This window comes from Bubalus kerabau, chromosome 15, assembly GCF_029407905.1.
Source record: "Bubalus kerabau isolate K-KA32 ecotype Philippines breed swamp buffalo chromosome 15, PCC_UOA_SB_1v2, whole genome shotgun sequence".
NCBI lineage: Eukaryota > Metazoa > Chordata > Mammalia > Artiodactyla > Bovidae > Bubalus > Bubalus kerabau.
This window is the reverse complement of record NC_073638.1, coordinates 74958929-74983721: the sequence shown is the minus strand read 5'-3', so window position 1 is coordinate 74983721 and position 24793 is coordinate 74958929. Positions and strand designations below refer to the sequence as shown.

The 24793-nt window shown below is 43.9% G+C and overlaps 1 protein-coding gene across 4 annotated transcripts in view; it reads right to left on the bottom strand.

Moving 5' to 3' along the window:
• EXT2 (exostosin glycosyltransferase 2) overlaps window positions 1–24793 on the bottom strand; it is a 144122-nt gene that overhangs the window by 71356 nt on the left and 47973 nt on the right. For all 4 annotated transcript variants that reach the window (XM_055546930.1, XM_055546928.1, XM_055546929.1 and 1 more), the window contains one exon: window positions 8715–8846. In XM_055546930.1, the coding sequence (XP_055402905.1) occupies window positions 8715–8846 (132 nt within the window). The remainder of the gene's footprint in view (window positions 1–8714; window positions 8847–24793) is intronic.

Here is a 24793-nt window from a genome sequence, read left to right as displayed (position 1 = left end):
GTAAAGAGACAATGTCTGAGATAGAGAAATAAAAGAAACAGCACTATCAGCATTTTATGAGAAGATAGGAAAATAAATACCAGAGGAGAGCTGAGAGCAGCTGCCCCTTGGGAACGGGCCTTAATTTACAGGCGTTATTTTATGATTTGACTTTTTAAACCATTCATGTGTTAAGCCATTCTATTTTTTTCTTAAACATGAAATTAAGAAATATAGCTGAAAGATAAAACAGAACCAAAAATCAAGACTCAAACTCCAGCTGGAGCAATGTGGAAATTTTTCTACTCTGCAGCTGTAATGACCCTCTCATTAGAAAAGTTACACTCAAATATTAATTGATAGGTCTATGTAAACAGTATAGGATACGAGAAATAGAATTCATTACCCCTGATGTTGGGATACCCGACAACTCATTTTCCCAGTAACCTCTGCTACTGAATCTCTTAAACTGACTCGCGGGAGAAATAAAGTGGGCCCTGAAGCAAGGGGAAAGGGAATCGGATGTGCCGGTGAGTGACAGCTGGTGTGTGAAGGATGGCTTTGCCAAAATACCCAAGGTGTCCTCAATTCATCCGCTGCCAGACCAAGCTCCACGGACCCCGAGAACCTACTCCACTCACTGCCCTCCTCTATGGGACATAAGGAAGCAGACAGGTGTTCACTCATAAATGCCAGAGTCATAAAAGTGAACTCTACAAAAGCCCAGGTGGCTGGGGAAGGTCTGCATCCAGGGAAACTACACGTGTGGCCCGACCTCCGCCACCACTTGAGTCGCCATGCACGCGTGGCAACCTGGGTACACAAGTCTCCCTCTCCAGGAAGGATGCTCTGATTGACAGGACCCCCTCCGCAGCACCCCCCTGAGTTTGGCCCTTCCTGAGCTTTACTTATCCTCCCCACCTGGATCTGACCTGCGACCTCGTCTTTTCCACGTTACTATCTGGCCATCAGAATTCTTGGCATGGGGCCCCGGGTCAAGCTCCTGGGATCTTCCTGCGTCTCTCGCTCCACAGACCCAACTCGGCTTTCTTTACTCCATGACCTGAGACTGTCCGGCTTGTTTCCACAGAAGCAAGTACAGCTACGAAACAGCTCAATGGCGAAGGCAACTCAAGGAGAGGCCTGGCATTGGGGGCAGGAAGGCGGACCTTCTGTGCAACTGTGACCCTGTAAACGCGGTACCTCTAAAAACAAAAGACTCCAAAACGCTTAAACTTACTTAAAATTCAAGCTAAAATTTCTGAATTCCATACATACTTCAGCCATATCTGGGCAGTGGGAGGAAAAAGGGGAGAAAATAAGCCAAAAAGGCCTCCTGGGGGAGGGGAGTGAGCAGGGGAGGTGTTCAAATTCCAGAGACACATTCCACAACCTGGAAGTTAAAGGGCAGGGAGTGGAGTTAAACAGACTCAGGGTTCTGCTCCATGCATCTGAGCTGGCGCTTCTTCGGCCTGCAGAGTGATTTATAGCTTGTTAGTATTTACAGCTGAGTGATATTTTCAGCAGCTTATACAACCACAACCTCTGTGAATGAGGAGGGCTGCTGTCTGGACATCTAAGTACTGGTAGCCCTGAGTTCTTGTAGCTGAGACAGATGTGGGCTTAGCCCAGGCTCTGGAAGCTTCTAATCAAGTTCTAGGGATGCAGAAGAGGCACTGGATGGGGGGAGAGGGAGCGCCTTCTCCAGGCAGTGAGTCAGGACACACACACTGAACCAATGCCACATCAAAGCACAGCCCCTGGACTAGCTGCATTGACACTACTTGGGAACTTGCTAGAAATGCAAATCCGAGGACCTCACCCAGCCCAACACCATCTGAGACCAGGGGTGGAGTGGCAGCAATCTGCATTTTCACGAGCCTTTCAGGAGCTTCTGACACGTCTTGACATTGGAGAACCGCTTCCCCAAGAACTAGGGGCAGCAGCAGGCTCTGCTGCACCGAGTCCACAGCTCTGACCCTGCCCCTCGCGGGTGAGGACTGCCACGAAAGCAAGTGCTCTTCTACAGTCCTCCCACCTGCTGAGCCTTCCCCCTCTATCTTCAAAAGCTGGACTCAGGCTTACAGGATGCCTGCTGCTGCTGCTGCTAAGTGGCTTCACTCGTGTCTGACTCTATGCGACCCTGTAGACGGCAGCGCACCAGGCTTCCCCGTCCCTGGGATTCTCCAGGCCAGAACACTGGAGTGGGTTGCCATTTCCTTCTCCAATGCATGAAAGTGAAAAGTGAAAGTGAAGTCGCTCAGTCGACCCCATGGACTGCAGCCCACCAGGCTCCTCCATCTGTGGGATATTCCAGGCAAGAGTACTGGAGTGGGGTGCCATTGCCTTCTCCACAGGATGCCTAGGGGAGTGCATATAATCCGCGCCTGAGGCCTGGCTTGCAGCGAAGCCGCAACACCGGCTAGATTTCATAGGAACAAGTCTTTGTTGGCAGCCTTATTCTTATGCTGGGTGCACCAGTCCATTTTAAGTCACTTCCCCACTTTTCTGTCAGTTTGTCAGGGTTTTCTCAATAGCTATGGGGCCCCTGCTGTCTCCCTTTTCTGTTGTTCTAGGTCCAGTACAGTCAGTGTTAAAAAAAAAAACCTGGGTTATCTATACTAGTGTTATCTATGACAACAAATCTGAAAAACACTGCCAGAAGGAACTAGGTAAATAAAATTTACCTTCTCGGGTAGCTCAAATGGTAAAGACTCCACCTTAAATGCAGGAGACCTGGGTTTGATCCCCGGGTTGAGAAGATCCCCTGGAGAAGGGCACGGCAACCCACTCCAGTATTCTTTCCTGGAGAATTCCACGGACAGAGGAGCCTGGCGGGCTGCAGTCCACAGAGACGGACACGACTGAGCGACTGACACTAACTACTCAATCACGTTAGGACATGGTAAGGTGGAGATAATCCTTCTAATCACGCTGTACAAAAATAATATGGGAAAATATTCCACTCTACGTGATTTTACCGAGACGATATGGCTTTGTTGGCACAGGCCAGAAATCCAAAACCTCACGGCTCTTGGCCTGCTCCATATCCGCATCCTCAATGCTCCCGGGCCTCAGACTGTGTCCTCCCGACAAGCTCGTGCCCTGCAGGCGACCAGAGGTAAGCTGGGGGAGGGTGTCCGAAGAGACCCCCAGCCACCCAGATCCAGGCACCAGGCCCGCCAAGGGGGAGACCAGAAATGGCACACGCCTGAGAAGCGACACAGGCGGGGAGTGTTTGGGGAGATGGTAAAGTTTTCCTGAGACTTGCAAAAAAAAAAAAAAAAAGGGGAGAAATGGAAACCTCAAGAGACCATAAAAAGCAGGCATCCTTGACAAGAGGAGCTAAAAAATTTAATGATTAAGAACAAATGTGTCATCCCTCACAAAGAAACTTCCATTTGGTGAGAAATTCCTTCCAAAGAGAAGATTCGAGACAAAGGGCCGATCTCTCCAGACCCGACCACTCTGCCACTTTAAAGTTGTGCTCCAGAATGACCTACTCACACGCTTTCACCATCTTGAGAGTGTAGCACAAGGTGGATAATGCAATCGGCCCCGCTCCGGTTACAAATGAGGACGGCAGAGCATCTGGTGGCCCAGGCACCGGGTTTCTGCGCGGCCGGCCACCACCCCTCCCTGTTTTCACCATCCACACACAAGCCTTTTCTTTTTTTTAACGTTAAACTCAGGCAGTGGCATCTGGCCAAAAAAGGGCTCTCTGCTCTCAGCCCTCCTCTCCAGCTGAGCAAGCTCAGAGCCATGGCTGGAGGCCCTGACTGCAGATCTTTGAAAAAGCCAGGCCAACCCTTGATTTACTGACTGAGATCCACACCAACTCCCACCTCGGGGTGCCTGAAATGGTAAATTTGATGGAATCTAGAGGGGAGACTCCCCTGCAGGCTGGGCTCATAGTAACCACATCGAGGACAGGTTAAGTATTTCTGAAGGGGCGGGGGGGAGGAAGTTAACTATAAATAAATCAATGCTATTCAGGCTTTCTGTCAGTTGCTTTCACTGAAGAAGCAGAAATGTACAACCTACAGCTTTAAATCAGGGCTCTCATCACCTGAGCTCCTAGAACTTAAACACTAAATTCCCCTTAAGAAAAATAAATAAATAAATAAATAATATATTTTCCAGTTGCTTATTCAGATCTATGCTTTTTATATTCATCTTCTTTCCCAAATTGAGTCCAGCATTCTGCTTTGTCCTCAATTAAAATATGCCTATTTCAAAACTATAAAACTTCATATACTATTTTCTCCTAGTCTGTATTCTTATGAAAGACAGAGACCAGAATACCAACCATTTATCCTCAAACACTTTTCTTGGAGCTTTAGATAAAAGTACAGGAAAGCGCCCACTGTCTCCACATTCTCTAGCTGGGTCATGATTATCCCACCTGTATGAATTCTCCCGCAGAGCAACAGATGTGATCTTCTTTGTCTCAAGCTTGTACCATATGCTCAGAAGAGTGGAAATGTTTCAGCCTGGAGGAGGCTCAATGGCTCCCATAATACTGCATAAGCCAGTCAAGACACTCTGTGGGTAGAAGACCTGGGTTCCTGCTTGTTTACACAACTTGCCCATTATGCGACCTTGGACAAGTCATCAGGCTCTGTGAGCCTCATTAGGTCTGCTTTAGAGATGAGAGGAAATCTTTCACTTTTCTCACCTTCCCAATAGGGTGAAGGTCAAATAAAATAAAGGCTGTCACATCAGCATGTGAGTGAGCTTTGGATGGTTCAAGTCCTGGAAATTCCACCCTCCTCAATCCCTCCTTCCTTCTTTATGTATAAAGGGCTTCCTACCTGAATTAAATTGCTCTAAATATTATAAGGAATACCAAGATAACTCAGAAATTCCCTTAAGAAACTTAAAATTTTACAGGAAATTGTACTTCTATGTATGTTAAATGACAGGAAAGAAATAGATAATACGCTTTAAGATTTACAAGAAGGAAAGATTACTTTTTGTAAGGGGTCCAGGAAAAATCTCATGGAGAAAGGGGTACATGGCCAGGGCCCCTGAATAAAATGCATAAGACCAGAGGTGATGGTGAAGAACGGCGTCCAGGGAAAGAAGCAACGGTCACAAGGGCACAGGAAGGAAAAGCAGAGAGCAAACACAGGAAGGACAACATTGTGGAGCCAGAAACCTAGTGCTCCCCGAAAGGAAACAGAAGGAAATAGGCTGGAGAGGAGGCCTGGCGCTGGGTCGCGGAAGGCCCTGCTGCCAGACCATGCCTGGCCTCCAGCGCCACGCTGGCCTGCGATGCCCATGCACTCGCACTCCCTATTTGGATAGACACCACCATTCTCCTCACTCTTCCTAAACACCTTCCCAGTTAGCACGGCCGGTGGTCCCTGGTATCACTCACGTTTGGGCGGTGGTTTAGTCGCTAAGTTGTGTCCAACTCTTTGCGACCCTGTGGACTGTTGTCTGCCAGGCTCCTCTGTCCATGGGATTTTCCAGGCAAGAATACTGGACTGGGTTGCCATTTCCTTCTCCAGGGGAACTCCCTGACCCAGGGATCAAATCCAGGTCACCTGTCTTGCAGGCAGTCTCCAGCATTGCAGGCAGATTCTTTACCGACTGAGCCACCAGGGAAGCCCCATCCCTCACATTTATCCTCCATTAATTCTCACCTGGGTTCCTGAAACAGTCTCCTGCCTTTGGCCTTGTCCTCCTACAACAGAACAACCCTCCACACTGATGTCAGAATGAGCTGAAATGCAATCTCAGCACATGACTTCTGTGGAGGTGCTCTGCTGATCTCCCATCACCCACCGGAAACGTTCCAGCACCTCCCTTAAGATGTCAGGGGTTTGGCAATCTGGGCCCTCAGAAGGCTCCACCTTCTGCATCTCCCTCACAAACCCTTCACTTCTGCTACACTGACCCCCTCAAAGTTCCTGAAGCCGCCGTGCTCTCTTGTCCCTCTGACCTCTGAATTTGCTGCTCCTTCTGGATGGAACCAGAAACCCCAAAATTCATCATTCTTGGCCCACCCCCTCCCTGTATCTAACGCTCACTTGCCTGAGTCTCTGTCCTCCAGAGAACCAGAGGTAAGCTGGGGGAGGGGGAAATCTAACTTCCCCCTTTCTCACACAACACCCGCCCTTCTCTTTTAACACTTAACAACATTAAATGATGGTCATTTAACATTGTTCTGGAAGCAGCAGCCAAGGCAATTAGATAAAAGATAACAAAAGGTTCAAGTGTTGGAAAAAATAATAATTAGCATTTGCAGGTATCACTGTACATCTAGAAGACACAAGAGAATCAACTTGAAAAAAGTCAAACAATTACAGAACTCAATCAGAGTATTACAAGTTTATACATAAAAGCGAACAATATGTCTTCATACAAAAGTAATCAGTTAGGAACTAAAATGTCAGAAAGCATGAACTCGTTTATTGGAGTGTAAGAATGATAAAACACCTAAGAAAAAATTTTGCAAGACTTGTAAAGGACCTGTATAAAGAAAGCTTTAAAATTTTACTAGAAAGACAAATCTTGCTTCCAGATAGCAAGACCTACTGCAATGTAAACTCCCCAGTGGCATGGATTTTTCTCTGCTTTGTTGACTGACATATCTCAAGTACCAAGAACACTGCCTGGAACAAAACAGGCACTCAGGAAATACCCACTGAATGAATACATGCCAAAAACAATCTAAAAAGTCAGGGTGATCAATCACAGTTCAAATAGGATTTATATTCGTATTCTGGGAGCAACAGAGAGAGATATCAACCTTCCAAGTAAGCAAAAATTCAAGTACTCAGGGTTACTGAAGGCATGAAGAACCAGAATAACCAAAATGTTACTGGTGGAATTATAAACTGGTGTAGTCTTTTGAAAGAGCAATTTGTTAAAATCTATCAACACTCAAGTCCATGGGGTTGAAAAGAGTCAGACAGGGCTGAGCGATTGGACTGACTGACTGATCAACATTTAAAGTCTGCCTATTCTTCTAGCCATTTCTCTGCTGTTGCTAATTCTACAGATATATTCACACATTTATGTGCAAACACACCTGAAAGGCTGTGTGGACGCAATAATATGCATCCCCCTATTACTGTTGAAAATAGATCTGCCTGTAAGACAGACCTAAGCGATGGGATCACATACAGTGGTCCAACACATGATCTTAGCCAAAAGGCCGAGACATGATTACAGCTGTCCTTAAAACTGAAGTATCCCTACACAGAATGAAACGGAAGTAAGCCCATGATCTAGTTTTAAAGTAAAAAGGCAAGGTTGAGAATAATATGCATAGTGTGACCCCATTTGTATTTTAAAATTACACAGTATGTCTATACAGGAACACAAACATTCTGGAAGGTTACCTTTGGCAAGGAAGTCAAGGGAAGAGATGGACAGAAGGAAACCTTCCCTCAAGGAAAACAGAAAGGAGGTGTTTGCTACTGCTTCGCTTGCCTTGACCATTTTACTTCCTCTCGGGCACTCCCGGTTCAGGAGCACTGCCCGCCCTCGCCCGGGGCTCCCTGGGCATTCCACCCGCAGCTCCACTGCAGGGCAACTCATACAATACCCTTCCTTCCGGGCTTCCCAAGTTAGCACTGAGCTCCTCTGAGGGCAGGGCCTGGTTTCCTCTGCTTTCTCAGCACCTGGTGGAGCGCTGGCACACAATAACCCCTTAAGAAAGGTGGGAGGGAGAGAGATGGGAGGGAGATGGGGAGGGAAAGAGAAGACCGACCCGGTGGCAGCACACAGCACTGTTAAGAGCGGGTAGAGTCAGGAGACAAGGACGGCTGGCCACAAAGAGAAGAGCAATGATTCGGCGGAGAGGAGTCTAGCTCTCTCACGCAGAGGCCTCGGGGTCTGTGAGCCAGAGAGCAGGTGTGCCCCAGAGCAGAGACTGTGCCCCCCACAGCTTCAGGTACTTGTCCCTCCCAGACCACAGGTACCTCATGACTCCTGCAATTAAGGACGAAGCTCTGAGAGCAGCATCTGCCCACCCCATCTTGCTGCTGGAAGGACCGAGGGGTCTCGGCCACCCTGAGCAATCCCTAATGCCTCTCTATCATTCTTGCTGATGATGTCCCCTACCAGGGGCCTGAATGTTAATTGACATCCATGCAAAGCACTTAGTTAGCATAAAGCACAAGAGGCAGTGCTCAGAATATAAGCCATCACGAATTGCTTAGAGAATCTTTTCAAGAGTTCAAAGCACCACCACTGCAAAAGTCATCAGGAAGTCTTCCATTTCCAACAAGACCCAGGCCTCCCAATTTATTTCTGCAAATAAACAAACACACTGTCTTCCTAAGCACATTTAAAACAAACTGCTGCTTCAGTATTTGTTACTTTTGTCATTTCAAAATTAAACTGGTCCTGAGTGCGTGTGTGCTAAGTCACTTCATTCGTGTCCTACTCTTTCGTTACGCTGTAGACTGTAGCCCACCAGGCTCCTCTGTCCATGGGGATTCTCCAGGCAAGAATACTGGAGTGGGTGGCCATGCCCTCTTCCAGGGAATCCTCCCAACCCAGAGATTGAACCTAGGTCTCTCACACTTGCAGGTAGATTCCTTACCATCTGAGCCAACAGGGAAGACCAAAACTGGTCCTATTGGGTCCCACATATTCTAGCACACTCTTATATCTTAGATAGCTCAAACTTAAATCACCTTTACAAATCCAGTACATGTTCCATCGTCCTGGCCGCTGGCCTATGCCTGACGTGGCTCACCCCAGCATTTACTCACCACAGCAGGAGGGTCGTTCCAGTCTTCATAGGAGATGGCAGCGTATGGATATATCCGATCATTGATGATCTGCAGGGTGGCCAGGGCGATGGCCTTGATTGACTGGAAGTATGCTTCCCAAAACCACCGTGCCTGTGAAGAAAACCACACTGCGTGAAGTGAGCAGAGTGAGGGAAGAACTAGAGGCTCCATCACAGGCACCTCTGGGTCGGGGTCATTTCCTTATTCTCAAAGAGAGCAAGCCCAAGGCAAAAGCCTGCCTGCTGTGCAAGGCAACTCCATCAGAGTGGGCATTCATCCAAGGCAGTCAAACAGGACATGCGCGCAGGCAACGCACATGGAATCCAATTTAGATAGAAAAGAAACTACGTGGGGATGAAGTATCAAGTTTATAGTCTTTTTTTTTTAATATTACTACTAAAGTGCACATAAAGTACATTCAGTCCTCCTATAATCACTATCCAGATATAGAACATTCCAGCACCCCAGGAGAGTCCTCTCTGCTGCACCCAGCCAGTATCTCACCTCTCCAAGAGTAATCCCTACTCTGATTTCTGTTAGCCCACTAAGGAATTTCATACTAATGGAACCAAACAGTATTTAACTCTTTTGTGTCGGACCTCTTTTGCTGAACACTGTAATGTTAAAACTGGATTTCAGTGTCAGGTTATGCTGGCCTCATAAAAGGAGTTGAAAAGTGAGTAGAAAAAGTTCTATTCTTTGACAAATGTTAGCCAAGTTTGGCATTATTTCTGCCTTGAAAGACTGAGAAGTCATCAAAAAAGCCATCTAAGGTTTTTTTTGGGGGGGGAGGGTGGGGTGGGTAACGATTTTAAATCATGGATTTTCTTCCATCGACATAAGATTCTGCATATTTTCATGTCAGTTTTGTAGGTGGTATTTTTCAACGAATATGTTCACTTTAAACTGTTAAATGTTTGCACTAAATGTATGTCTATTTAATGCCTATAAAATCTGTAGTAATACCTCTCTTTTCATTCCTGATATTGATCATCTGTGTTTTCCCTTTGTACTTGATCAGTCTTACTGATGTTTATCAATTTTAATAATCTTTTCCATTTCATTTTGTTGATTTTCTTCATCTTCAGTTCAGTTCAGTCGCTCAGTCGTGTCTGACTCTTTGCGACGCCATGGACTACAGCAGGCAGGCATCCCTGTGCATCACTGACTCCCAGAGCTTACTCAAACTCATCCATTGAGTCAGCCATGTCATCCAATCATCTCATCCTCTGTTGTCCCCTTCTCCTCCTGCCTTCAATCTTTCCCAGCATCAGGGTCTTTTCTAATGAGTTGGCTCTTCGCATCAGGTGGACAAAGTATTGGAGTTTCAGCTGCAGTATCAGTCCTTCCAATGAATATTCAGGACTGATTTCCTTTAGGATTGACTAACTCTCAAGAGTCTTCTCCAACAACACAGTTCAAAAGCATCAATTCTTTGGCACTCAGCTTTCTTCATGGTCCAACTCTCACATCCATACATGACCACTGGAAAAACCACAGCCTTGACTAGATGGACCTTTGTTGACAAAGTAATGTCTCTGCTTTTTAATATGCTAAGTTTGTCACAGCTTTTCTTCCAAGGAGCAAACATCTTTTAATTTCATGGCTGCATTTACCATCTGAAGTGATTTTGGAGCCCAAGAAAATAAAGTCTGTCACTGTTTCCATTGTCTCCCCAACTATTTGCCATGAAGTGATGGGACCAGATGCCATGATTTTAATTTTCTGAATGTTAAGTTTTGAGCCAGGTTTTTCACTCTCCTCTTTCACCTTCATCAAGAGGCTCTTTAGATCCTCTTCGCTTTCTGTCATAAGGGTGGTGTCATCTGCATATCTGAAGTTATTGATATTTCTCCCGGCAATCTTGATTCCAGCTTGTGCTTCATCCAGTCTGGCATTTTGCATGATGTACTCTGCATATAAGTTAAACAAGCAGGGTGACAAAACACAGCCTTGACGTACTCCTTTCCCAATTTGGAACCAGTCCATTGTTCCATGTCCGGTTCTAACTGCTGCTTCTTGACCTGCATACAGATTTCTCATGAGGCAGGCAAGGTGGTCTGGTATTCCCATCTCTTTAAGAATTTTCCAGTTTGCTGTGATCCATACAGTCAAAGGCTTAGCATAGTCAATGAAGCAGAAGTAGATGTTCTTCTGGAACTCTCTGCAACAGATGTTGGCAATTTGATTTCTGGTTCCTCTGCCTTTTCTAAATACAGCTTGAATATCTGTTAAGTTCTCAGTTCACATACTGTTGAAGCCCCGCTTGGAGAATTTTGAGCATTGCTTTGCTGGCGTGTGAGATGAGTGCAACTATGTGGTATCTTACTTACTTAATTCTTCACCTAACTTTTTTTCTATTTTGCTCCTTTCTGCTCTTATTTTTACTTCCTTTGGTTTTGGGGGACTTTAATCCATACTGCATTTAGATTCTTGAGATTGAAGTTTAGATATTTCAATCTTTCTTCTTTCTTAATACCTAAATACAAAGCTATAAATTTACTTCTATGCACTATTTTAAATGCATCCCACATATTTACATATCATTTTCATTATAATTTAGGTTAAAAAAATTAATTTCTATTGTAACACTTTCTTTGGCCTAAAGGGCATTAATAGAAGTATACTGTTTAATTTCCAAACATGTTCAGATTTTATATTTATCTGTTACTGATTTCTATTTTGCACTGTAGTCAGGGAACATACATGTTATTTCAAAAACTTGCAATTTATTTAAACTTGATTTATGGCCCAGCACATTGTTTACTTTTGTCAATGATCTATGTGCACTTTAAAAAGAGTATCTTGCTGTTGATGAGTGTAATGTTTTACACTTGTCAAGCAGAGTAAGTTGATTATTTAGTACTATCTAAATATTCTATACCTTTATTGATTGTTCTCTGCCTGTATGCATGTGTGTATGTGTGTTTATTTCCAAAATTTTTACTTTCAAATTTCTGCCCTTAAAGTTTGTCTAAAGATTATCTCTCATAAAAAGATATAAATGGATTTTAATATTTTATCCCATTTAAAAATCTTTGGCTTTCAGTTGTACATATAGTCCACTTATACTTAATGTAATTTCTGATACAGTTGAGTTTAAGTGTTTGCTTATTCTATTTGTCCACAGAGGTCCACAGATGTACCTCAGTGTAGCTCTTTGTATTTATCCTACTGAGAACTGTATAGCTTCTCTAATCTGTGACTTTATGTCTCCTGATGCTTTTAGAAAACTCTGTCAGTATTTTTTAAAATGTTGGTTCTATCACACTCTCCTCTTCTACAACTCCAGATACACATATATGTAAAATGTTTTCACCATGTCCTGTATGTCTCTTATTCTCTTTTCTGTATTTTCCCTCTCTGTGCTTCAATCTGTATATTTTTCTACTAATATTCCTTCTGGTCCAATAATCCTTTATCCTTTTCCAATAATCCTTTATCCTTTGTGTGTGTAAGTCTATAAACTGCTATTAAATCCATGTATTGAACTGTTAATTTCACTTCTTATATTTTTCATTTCCAGAATTCCACTTGGCTAAGAAGATTTTGTATCTTTGTTGAAATCCTCCTTCTTTACTTCTGTATTATTGAGTATTGTTAGTTCTGGACTGATAACTCCAATATCTGAATAAACTTTAAGTCTCTTTCTGGCATCTTTTTATTCTTCATTTTGGTCATTTGGTTTCAATTTCTAGCTTGCATCTTAATTTTTTATTAGATACCAATATTCTGCATTAAAAATTATAGAGATTCTGGACAATCCAGATTATCTTTCTCTTAAGAATATAACACATTCTGCTTGCAGGCACAGAGAATGCAGTCAGACCACTTTAATCCTAACAGCTTCAACTTTTGTCAGGACTAACTTTTTTCAGCTTGCCCTTAGTCTGAAGGTGTGGCCTTCTGGGCCTTCAACTAAAGCCTGGGGTATTTCCCAGGACCCCTCCATCCTGGCCAGCCCTGAACATGGACCTTTGTCTCATTAGCACTATATATGGTTACTGAAATAGCTGCACAGCTCCTTAGGCTCCCAGCCGCTTCTTTCTGCAGGGACTCCAGGAGTCTTGCTCTGATCGTGTGCACTTTAGGAGTTGGCAAAGACCTTAATAGAAGACTGCATGCTCATTTTTTGTTTATTTCCCCATGATTCCCTTTCTCCTGAGACTTTTGTCCTTCAAATCCCAGATACTCTGGGAACCCCCTAACCCCAGCCTGTCAGCCCTGTGGGGCTGCTGTTTCCTGTGAAGTCCCCATACCCAGGACTGTGAATTAGAAGTCCTCGGGGGATGGCATCAGAGTGAACAGGCAGCTACCCTCAGGGTGCTCCTGTCTCTCAGGAATTATCCCTCAAGTCCTGGCTGCTCTCTGAACTGTTGTTTCATCTATTATAATGAGCTTCTGTACTTCTTTTTCTTTTATTGACAGGAGCGTTACTCCCAAACCAGCCACTCTGTCAGAGTCTTCTGAAAGAAGACGGTTTCTTATCCAAGCAGAGTTTAAACTCGGTTCCTAAAGAAAGAAGGATGCTGACGCCGATGCCCTCTCCAGCTTCATTCAGCCTACGAGCCCACTCAAAATCAGAGGCTGTTTGCATTTATGCAAGGGGGCCGAACATATCCAAGTTTAGCATGAGAAACTGGAAGCATAACCAAAACAGGGAGAGGAAAAAAAGACATTTCTAGTCTAGACTTACTGACTTTGGGTCTGTTTCCTAGACAAGTCCTCCATTAGTTAAAGCCTTGGAGAACTTCTGAGTTATATGACGACTATTGTTTCCACTAACAATAAGGAGAAGGCAAAGCATCACAATGAGAATTTCTCCTATTCAGAGAAAATCAGAAACAGATTTAGCTTCCAGGGGCATCTGACTCAAGCCGTCCTGCGGTTTGCCATCTGGGTACAGCCAAGGGGGCCTCTTGGCTGCCTGCTGATGCTTCATAGATATACTCCACTCACTCCAGTCTCCTTCCTGCTCAGCCATGCTGCTGCTTCCCCTCCGATTGTCCAGCCAAAGCATCTACAGTTCATGAGGCCTAAGAGAACCTACCTTCTCTGTGAAACCTTTACTGAGCACCCTCAACATCAACAATCTTCCCTTACTAAGACATCCCACCGCATTCACAGCCTTTACCTTACGGCTCAGTTCTCTGATACACCATTCTAACACTGCTTTACTGGCATTTCAAATGACCACTTTTCTCTCTCCAGCTACACTGTGAATTTCTTGGCTGTGGAAACTGGCATTTTTTTTTTTCTCATTAGTATCCTTACAAATGTTAGAATGTTTTGCCTGCTGCAAAGCACTACTGTATCCATGATCTCATTTGCTCTTTATAACCAAGTTTGTCAACTTTTGGGGGTCGGGTGGCAGATACAAATTTCATTTTATATGTGAGAAACTGAGCTATTAAGTGGCAAAGTTACCAATCCAACCCGTGAATCCTAACTCTAAAGTCAGACCTTCTACTTCCTTCTAGAACATGAAGAGTACCAGCACAGAGTAAGGAAATGGTCCTCTACCAAGGCCCCAAGATGCATGAGCCCACACATAAACACAGCTTAAATATTTACCTCCTTTTCTACCCAAATGGGTTCATCGTCATATGTTTGTTTGTTTTTTTTAATTTCAAATCACACCACACTCAAACTCGAGCATTCCAAAGCTTTGCATTCACATTTAATCACAGTGGAGACAGCAGCGTTTGGGATTTACATGAAACAATGACTGGGAACAAATCCACCTAGAATACCAGCCAGAGGCACAAGTGTAGGACAGAGACTCTGATTTAAGATGTCTCAAATCATCTCATCCTGTCCACCAAATTGCAGTTCTCTTGGAAAGGAAGCAAGCCTTGCCAATAATCACAGCTCAAGTGTCTCGGCCTGAGGATGAGTGAACTTCACAGGCTTAATTATTTCTGCAGGACCTCTTTAACACCTTGCAGCATTTAGAAGGCATAATTTACAGCCCCCCCCAGGACTCAGCCTAGGCCACTTTTTGGCAGAGAGGAAGGAGTTTTCAGCTCTGTTGTGATATACACGAAAGCACCACCATTCCCATCCAGTGAGCTAAATGCAAACGCTTATTTTGTTTTGAGATTTTTTTCCCCCCATCAACATGGGCCACACTTATCTCTATCTGAAAATTTGAAATGAGGGATTCTTCCACAAACCTGCGGATTCCCCACACGCTCTACTCTATGCATCTACACAGCTGAAAGCTAAGTCATATATGAAAAAGGTCATACCAACAACCTCCAACAAAGCATTTAACTTTTCTTCATGAAACTGATACCACAGTAATTTTGTAAAAGCAGATTTCAAAGCACAGGAACTAAAGTTCCTATGACACTTTCACACATTAGAATCATGAAGCAAAAGGCAAGGATTGGGCCAACTTAAAACTATCTCAAGCAAACACAAACTTCAAACTAAAACTGCTACTGTGCTTTAATTTCTTTGGTTTTCAGTAACATAAAGCCAGCAGGACCAGTAATAACAAGTGTCTAAAGGAAGCAACTACAATATGGGAGGAAGAGTCATGGTGATGAGTGTCCTGCACGACTTTAAGCAGCTTGCTGCTGCTGCTGCTAAGTCGCTTCTGTCACGTCCGACTCTGTGCAACCCCATAGACGGCAGCCCACCAGGCTCCCCCATCCCTGGGATTCTCCAGCCAAGAACACTGGAGTGGATTGGCACTTCCTTCTCCAATGCATGAAAGTGAAAAGAGTGAAAGTGAAGTCGCTCAGTCGTGTCTGACTCTTAGCGACCCCATGGACTGCAGCCCACCAGGCTCTTCCGTCCATGGGATTTTCCAGGCAAGAGTACTGGAGTGGGGTGCCATTGCCTTCTCTGTTAAGCAGCTTAACCCTCTCTATTTTTTGAATCTAGGGGATGGACACCACACCACCTTTCTCTTGGAGCTGCAGGTTCCGTGAGATGAGGTTTGTAAAGCTCCTCGCCCTGTGCAGAGCAGATAATCAGAACATCTCCTCCACACCTGCACCCATCCTGCCCCTCGAGGTCACTTACAGTATATACTACATTCCGCGTGATTTCGGGGCGGGGAGGGAGACAGGGGAAGAGGAGAGACAGAAGGGATTCTAAGGTTACACTCCATTCATTTCAATTCTTGAAGCCAGGAAAAGAATCCAACTGGTCAGAGAAGGGAGGTAGGTATAATAAAAATAAATACAAGGATGACAGACCTTAATACTGAAAAATATCTCACCCACTAACATGTCTCTTCTACCTGAATCTCTAAGCTTCCAAGGCAGAGGCCAGCACTTCTCTGCAGACCGTGAGAGTGGGGACGCATCTGGTTTTGCTCATCACTGGTCTTGCAGCCCCTAGCACAGCGCCTGTCAAGGAGTGGACAGCCGAATGTTTGTTGAAAGAACAAATCCATCTCCCTCACAGGCACCACAGGCATCTCACGGAACTCTCCGCATCTTCTAAGCACCAGCCCATGACCTTAAAGGAGGAAAACCGTCAGTTCATAAAAAGGATCACCTCTTGCATGCAGAATTTTAAAAGGGAAAAGATGGGGCGGGGAGTGGATTTGAGGGGGGAAAAAAAAGGAAAACGTGTTTCTAGGTGAAATGGCAAGGCAGAAATAGGACCATGGGTGTCCCTTATATTGTGTGTGTATAGACCACGAGAGAGAGAATCAGTGGTTAGAACTATGCCTTGCAAGTCTGACCTGGAAGTGTCCAGGATATCTAACCATGAAGAAATTACACAGAAGAACCCCAGGACCCCGAAGTAGTCCAAGGGCGACTGCATCCCAAGCACAGTGACGAGTCTCCAACACCCTTTCATCGGCAACCAGCTGCGCACCGCCCTTTCCAACAGAATCTCCTGAAGGTGACCCACGCCAACAGACTTCATTTTAATATATTAAAAGGACATTTCTAATGAAAACCACAAAATAAAAAAATACACCGGCCGGCGATGCCTCTGTGTCAAACCTCAACTGGCAACGCTGTCCAAACACGTAATGGTGGATCAGTAGGTACCCCAATATTACTCTACTTCCCCACCCCCACCCACTGGTTGGCCACAAAATAAAAGATCTGCCTCTGCTTGGGATGTAGAAAGTCGCAAAGAAACATGGAATCTACGGTAACCATAAGAAAAAGCCACCAGATACACCACCAACACTGTAACTTGCCCTGGGCACGTGGGAGAGCTGCGGTCAGAAGGCAGTCAGGGACACCCAAATCCAAGAGTGCCATCCAGGAGCCATGGGACACTCAACTCCAGCTCGGGAAGAGCAGAGAAGGCGGGGGTGGCTGCTAGAAAGGCAGTCACCAAAACCAGCTAACATTTTAACAAATTCTTCAAATTGAGTGTGGGCTAGTAGGGCAGTTTGGGAGTTCTGGACACAAGCAGAATCTGCACTCACTTTCGAGCCCTTTTCTGCTGGATGTTCTGGAGAAAGATGGGGGCAGGAGAAGAAACCAGAGAGATTCCCTTCAATGGCACACAGGGAGAAAGCCCTGTCCCTTTCTCGAATCTTTTTTTATCATCCAAAGCCAAATCTCTACCTGCTGGGGGCTTAGCAGGAAAAGCTCTCATCCCCAAAGGCGGATGCAGATCCTCAGCTTCTGGGAGAGGGGGAGACAGGCAGCCTGCCCCGCACTGGGAGGGCAGGAACCCTTCCAGCTCCTAGCAGGCTCAGCTGTGGCTGGGGTCGAAGCAAAAGCCTCTGCTCCCAAGGGAGGGGTAGGAGACTCCCTCCAACCCCAGACCCCCACAGACAAAGGGCAGACTCCAGCTGCCCCAGGAACACTGAGAAGGCACCCCCTCCACAGCCCCAGCAAACAAGCCTGTGAGACTGAGGCCGGACCAGGGGAATGGAACCCTCCTGGCCCACCACAGGTCTGGCACCACATACAAGCAACAGAAGTCTACCTACCCGCTGACGGGAGCACGGCTCCCTGTGTAGTGCAGGGGGACAGGACCTGCTGGAAGTGGAGGGCGGAGCTGGAACTCTGAGAAAAGCCCCAGTACCCTGTGCCCCACACAAGAACGAGGAGACCACTGGCAGCATCTGGAGTCAGCGGTGCTGAAGGTTAAGTCCAGCGACAGAAAAACTCAGACCCATCCCAGTTACATGCTAGGTTGAGTCAACCTCCCATGCGAATGGCTCACAGAAGGTCTGCCCACTGCTGGACACGACATTTACTTTAGGTCTCCTGTTTTTCTAACACAGTCCATCACTCAAAGTTTATCAGAAACAAAATACGAGAGAAAACAATCCACTGTCATAACATAAACCCGTCAATAGAACTAGGCTGAAAGATGACCAAGATGTTTGGAACTACCAGATGGAGACTTCAAAATAACTATAATTAATATGTGAAAGAATCTAGTGAAAAAGTGGACAACCTGATGAACAGATGGGCTTATTCAGTAGACAGATGAAAACTATCTGTAAACAAAGAGCCAAATGAAAATGCTAGAAATAAAAAGCATACTATCATAGAATTTCTTCAATTGTGCTTATCAGCACACTAGATAGAGCAGAGGAAAGAAATATGGTAGTAAACTTGGAAATAAAAAAGAAATGATCCAAACCGAAATGCAAAGAGAAAAAGAGTACAAGAAAATAGAGCATCCAAGAACTGTAGAACCACATGGAATGTCCTAACAGTACCTGGAGCCGGAGTTCCAGAGAGGGGGTTCAGAAACAAGGCAACAGATACATTTAGAGAAATAGTGGCTAAGAGTTTTCCCAAATTAATGAAAAACAATAAAACGGACTGAATAAGCACAGAGAACCAAGGCAGATTAAATAAAGCATTTGCCTTCTCCCTCAGGAAGTTTGAGAAACAGCTGCACCATTCGGGCCGCAGAAGCCCTTCTGCCTCTGAGCAGCAACCTGGGAGATTCCAAGAGATCTGAGGCCAGGAGATTTTCTCTCAGCTCACTGCACTGACAGAACATTTATCTCAGGTGAAGGGCTGGAAAATATTTCCACGCCTCATGGATTAATTTTTCAAAGCTGTGTCTGAAGGTGAATCTGAAAACTTCCAAAGGGATTCCAAGGCTTTCCAAGCACTAACGTACCACCGGCAGACGAGCTCCTTTTCGTTTCTTTGCTGTGACAAATGGAGCCAGTGAGCATTCCTATGACGGCCCCTGAGCCTCGTACAAGGCAAGCTCTGCAGGGTCACAAGGGCTCTCTTCCCCGCCACGTTCCCGGGCAGGTGAGAAGGCCCAAGCAGGGAGCCGAGTGCCCTTCTTGCTAACCTCACTTCCAGGGTACGGCTAACCCCATGGCCAGCCTGGAGGCAACGGAGACAGGCATGGACAGCCTCTGCCTGGCAGCTGAAAACAGACACAGTGGTGAGGTCGAGGGATAATCAGGGTATCCTGATTCCCAGTGGAGCATTACTGCAAGACTGGCTTCTCGTTTATTCTTTCGCTGACTCCATTTTTATAAACCAGAGGGTTAACTGACAACAGAAACAGGGAGAGGAAAAAAAAAAACAAAAATCAACAAAATCCCCTCGGGGCAATTCTCAAGGACTGAAGGTTTTATAAAAACGTCAGTTTTTCTAAAAGAGAAGCTCACTGACATTTGATACTTTTACTCAGTGGTCCAACGAACAATAATAAATAGGGTTTATCTGCTTTAAAATAAGAGATTTCTGAAGCAAACGAGGTCAACATATCGAGGATTTATCAGCACACCATTTTTTTCTTTACTTAAATCATTTGTTAATTTAATTACATTTAAGTGCCGCTGGATCATCGAAAAGCAAGAGAGTTCCAGAAAAACATCTATTTCTGCTTTATTGACTATGCCAAAGCCTTTGACTGTGTGGATCACAATAAACTGTGGAAAATTCTGAAGAGATGGGAATACTAGACCACCTGACCTACCTCTTGAGAAATCTCTATGCAGGTCAGGAAGCAACAGTTAGAACTGGACATGGAACAACAGACTGGTTCCAAATAGGAAAAGGAGTATGTCAAGGCTGTATATTGTCACCCTGCTTATTTAACTTTTATGCAGAGTACATCATGAGAAATGCTGGGTTGGAAGAAACACAAGCTGGAATCAAGACTGCCAGGAGAAATATCAATAACCTCAGATATGCAGATGACACCACTCTTATGGCAGAAAATGAAGAGGAACTCAAAAGCCTCTTGATGAAGGTGAAAGAAGAGAATGAAAAAGTTGGCCTAAAGCTCAACATTCAGAAAACTAAGCTCATGGCATCCGGTCCCATCACTTCATGGCAAATAGATGGGGAAACAGTGGCTGACTTTATTTTTTGGAGCTCCAAAATCATTGCAGATAGTGACTGCAGCCATGAAATTAAAAGACACTTACTCCTTGGAAGGAAAGTTATGACCAACCTAGAGAGCATATTAAAAAGCAGAGACATTACTTTGTCAACAAAGGTCCATCTTGTCAAGGCTATGGTTTTTCCAGTGGTCATGTATGGATGTGAGAGTTGGACTATAAGGAAAGCTGAGCACCAAAGAATTGATGCTTTTGAACTGTGGTGTTGGAGAAGACTCTTGAGAGTCCCTTGGACTGCAAGAAGATGCAACCAGTCCATCCTAAAGGAGATCAGTCCTGGGTGTTCATTGGAAGGAGTGATGTTGAAGCTGAAGCTGCAATACTTTGGCCACCTGATGTGAAGAACTGACTCATTAGCAAAGACCGTGATGCTGGGAAAGATTGAGAGCAGGAGGAGAAGGGGACGACAGAGGCTGAGATGGTTGGTTGGCATCACCAACTCGATGGAGGTGAGTTTGAGTAAACTCCGAGAGCTGGTGATGGACAGGGAGGCCTGGTGTGATGCGGTTCATGGGGTCACAAAGAGTCAGACATAACTGAGTGACTGAACTGAACTGAAATGCCTTCCTCCGTAAAACATGAGAGTGCTTTTCTTCACTTCTGTACTCACAAAGCAACTTCATTCGCCCTCGCCACACCAGCATCCTCCACCGGGACCTGTCCCTGGTGCCCCTGGAAGCACTTCTCCGGCACCTACCACAGTCTTCCCACTCCCGTTATCTCAATTACTTGATCCCGGCACCTGAGGCGCCCACACCCACCACTCACTGACCCTTCCACAAAGCCATAGACATCTGTTCGGGTAACAGTAGCAGACTTCACTTTACAATTTTTGATAAATATAAAAATGTTTTTATTTACCAGGCCGACTTGTAATCGCTTTCTTTTGAACTTTTCGTTTTGAAACAGTTTTTGACTTAGAGAATAGTTGCAACAGTAGAATAGAGAGCTCTGAATACCCTCACTAGCTTCTCCTAATGTTAGTCTCTTTCATCTCCATGGTGCAATGATCAAAACTAAGATGTTAACATTAGGTTAATTCTATTAACTCAGCTAAAGACTTTTGTTTTCTTTTTGGATTTTCCTAGTTTTCTTCTAAGGTCATTTTTCTGATTTGGCATCTTATCCAGGACACTGCATTGCTTCTGGCTGTCATGGCTCCTTAGTTTCAATCTTTCCCTATAGTTCATGACCTTAACACCTTGCCAAATGTGGTCAGGAATTTTGTAGAATGTCCCTCAGTCTGGTTGGTCTCAGGTTCTTTAACTGTTAAGACTGAGGTTATGGATTTTGGAGAATACTACACAGATGATGTGCCTTTCTCTTTCCTTCATAACTGGGACACATGGTGGGTATCAACGTGACTTATTACAGGGGAAGTTTACCTTAATCACTTAGTTAAAGGTGAGGTCTTCCAGGTTTCTCCACTGTAAAGTTACCACCCACATCTCATAGCCTATGCATTAGAACAAAATCACTATGTTCAGACCATATTCAAAGAGAAGATAATTAAGCTTTACATCCTGGAGGAGGCAGTATCAGAGAAATAGCATACTGTTTTTAGTGTTGTTTAAAAGAATTAAAAACTATGAAATTCTATTCACTGAGTAGCGTGCACGCGCGCACACAAACACACACACACACAGCTAGTCTATGTATATACAGAACAGGATTTTATTAAAATCCTTAAGCCTCTGGGTATTTGTGGCTTAGGGAAGTATAAAACATTTTCTTTCTTGAATAATTCCACTAAATAAAAAAATCTGACATTTGCCTTAAATGCTAAGTTGAAGCCTGATAACATATCTCAGCTACTGAAAAGAGAAAAGCATGTAGCCAGTTTTTACTAAAAATCTTAGAGATGAAATCTACAAGGCCACAAATATTTCTAAATTTCAACTGCTTCTAATCTCATATTTTAATTTTACTCTGATATATACACAGAATTATATCCAAAAATAAAGTAAGCACCCCAATATGATAATTTGGGAAAGAAAGGAAAAAAACCTAAGGAAACTAGTAGCAGTAATTAATAAGAAAACAGAAAAAGGAAGAGTATTTGAAAAGAAATCCAAGAGCTTTCCATTGATTTTCTATTAAGAAAATCCTAGAAAATCAACTAAAAATCCATCAAAGCTAATAAGGAAGTTTAAAAAGTGGCCAGCTACAAAATAATTTGTAAAATAAATAAAACAAAAAACAAAACTCTTCTATGCCAGCAATTCCCAGTGAGATTTTACACACAAATACACACACATACACACACACACACACACACACACACACACACACACAGAATTAGTGGCAAAGCTCATTCAAAGAATTAGTGGCAAAGCTCATTCTACTGGACTTCCCTGGTTGTACAGTGGAAAAGAATCCCCTTGCCAATGCAGGGGACATGGGTTCGATCCCTGGTTGGGGAAGATTCCCCATGCCTTGTGCCACAACTCCTGGAGCCGTGTGCTCTAGGGTCCACGAGCCACAACTACTGAGCTCAAGCACTGTAATTACTGAAGCCCATGTGCCTAGAGCCCGTGCTCTGCAGCAAGAGAAGCCGTCACAGTGAGGAGCTCCTGCACCCTAAGAGTAGTCCCCACTCACTGCCACTAGAGAAAACCCTCGCAAAGCAAGGAAGACCCAGCACAACCAAAAAAAGAAAAAGCTCATCTCATTACCCTAACTTCTCACATCCAGATTATTCTTAGTTCTCCAGACAGACATTAAGCTGCCTCCGCAGTATCCAGTACCTTGTTCATCTTTCCTAACAAAATCAACTTGTAAATTACCCAGCCTCTTTTGTAGCAAGGGATACTATGTGACACCGATCCTATGCGACACAGTTTGGGTGCAGTCCCTGGATATGTGAATTTTCATAACTAAAAAGATAAAATCTGAGCTTGGCAATATTACAACAGAAACTTCCAAAACTGCAAAGAGAGAAAAGACAGGGAAAGAACAAAATATCCAAGGACCATGGGAGTACTATAAAAGGGGTAACATACACATAATACAAACACCAAAAGAAAAAAATAAAATGGGAGAGGAAACTTAATGACTGAGAATTTCCTCAAATTAATACCAAACACCAAACCACAGATCCAGGAAGCTCAGAGAACACTGGGTAGGATAAACACCAAAAACACTACACCTGTGCATATCATAGTAAAACCTCAGAAAAGCAAATATTTAAAAATTTTCTGAAAGAAGCCAAAGGGGGGAAAAAAAAAACCTTAGCTACAGAGGAGCAAAGGTAACAATTACATCTGACTTCTCAGAAACCACACAAGCAAGAAGAGAGTGGAATGACACCTATAATGGGTTAAGAGAAAAAACGTACCAACACAGAATTTTACACCCTGGAAAACCCCTCAGAAGTAAAGGAGAAATAAATAATTTCTCAAGCAAAAATCGAGAAAATTTGTTGCCAGTATTTCTGCTTACAGGAAATGTTAAAAGAAGTTCTTCAGAGAGAAGGAAAATGATGTAGTCAGAAACAGATGTACATAAAGAAAGGAAGAGCATCAGAGAGGGACTAAGTGAAGGTAAAATGAAAATTGTCACTTTCCTTATTCTTAATTGATCTAACAGATAATAATGTATAAAACCAACAAATTTATTTGATTACGTGTGTGTGTGTATATATATGTATATGTGAAATGCGTGACAGCAACGAATCAAGGGACAAGAGAAAGAACGAGGGTTACTGTGTCAACATAAGGAAGGTACTGCACTATCACTGAAGCAGGAATATTTGAAAACGGATTTGGATTTGATATAAATGTAAAGTGCAAACTCTAGGGCAACCACTAAAAAAGTATTTAAAAAGGAGTGTAACTGGTATGCTAACACAGAGAATAAAATCATATAAACTACTAATTAAAACCACAAAAGACATAAAATGTGTAGAAGACAAAAATATTAACAGGAAAAAAGAACAAAGCCAACAAATGGAAAACAGTGACGAATATGGTCAATGTCAATTCAAGTATCTCAATCATCACTTTAAATGCTAATGGCCTGAATACTACAATTAAAAGCTTGTCAGGGTGGATGAAAAAACAAGACCCAACTGTATCTTGTCTATGAGAAACCCACTTTAAATAAACAGATACACATAAATTAAAGGAGACGGAGAAAGATACAGCACGCTAACACTAATCTGAAGACAGTATAGGTAGCTATGTTAATTTCAGACAAAGAAGACTTCAGAACGAGGAAAATTACAACAGATAAAAAGTAGCATACACAATGATAAAGAGGTCAATACTCCAAGAAAACATAACACTCCTCAGTGCAACCAACAAAAGAGCATCAAAATACATGAGGCAAGAACTGGTAGAAATTCAAGGAGAAACAGATGAATCCTCTCCCAGAGCTGCCCTCTGTCAGAAGCACACATATCCAGAAGGCAGAAAATCAGTAAGGGACATAGTTGAATGTATTCACAGCACCAAATAATTGACATCTGTAGACTATTTCATCCAACAGCGGCAGATTGGACACATTCTTCTCAAGCTCCATGTAACATTCACTGAGACAGACTACATTCTGGGCCATAAAGCATACTTGAACAACCATGAAAAGAAGTCATATGATGTCTGCTCCCAGACCGCAATGGAATTAAATTAGAAATAGTGACATGGAGGAAACATTATACGTTTGTTAAAAACCCACAGAATAGACAACCCCAAGAGCAAACCCGAACAAGGACTACAGACTTTGAGAGAGAAGGCTG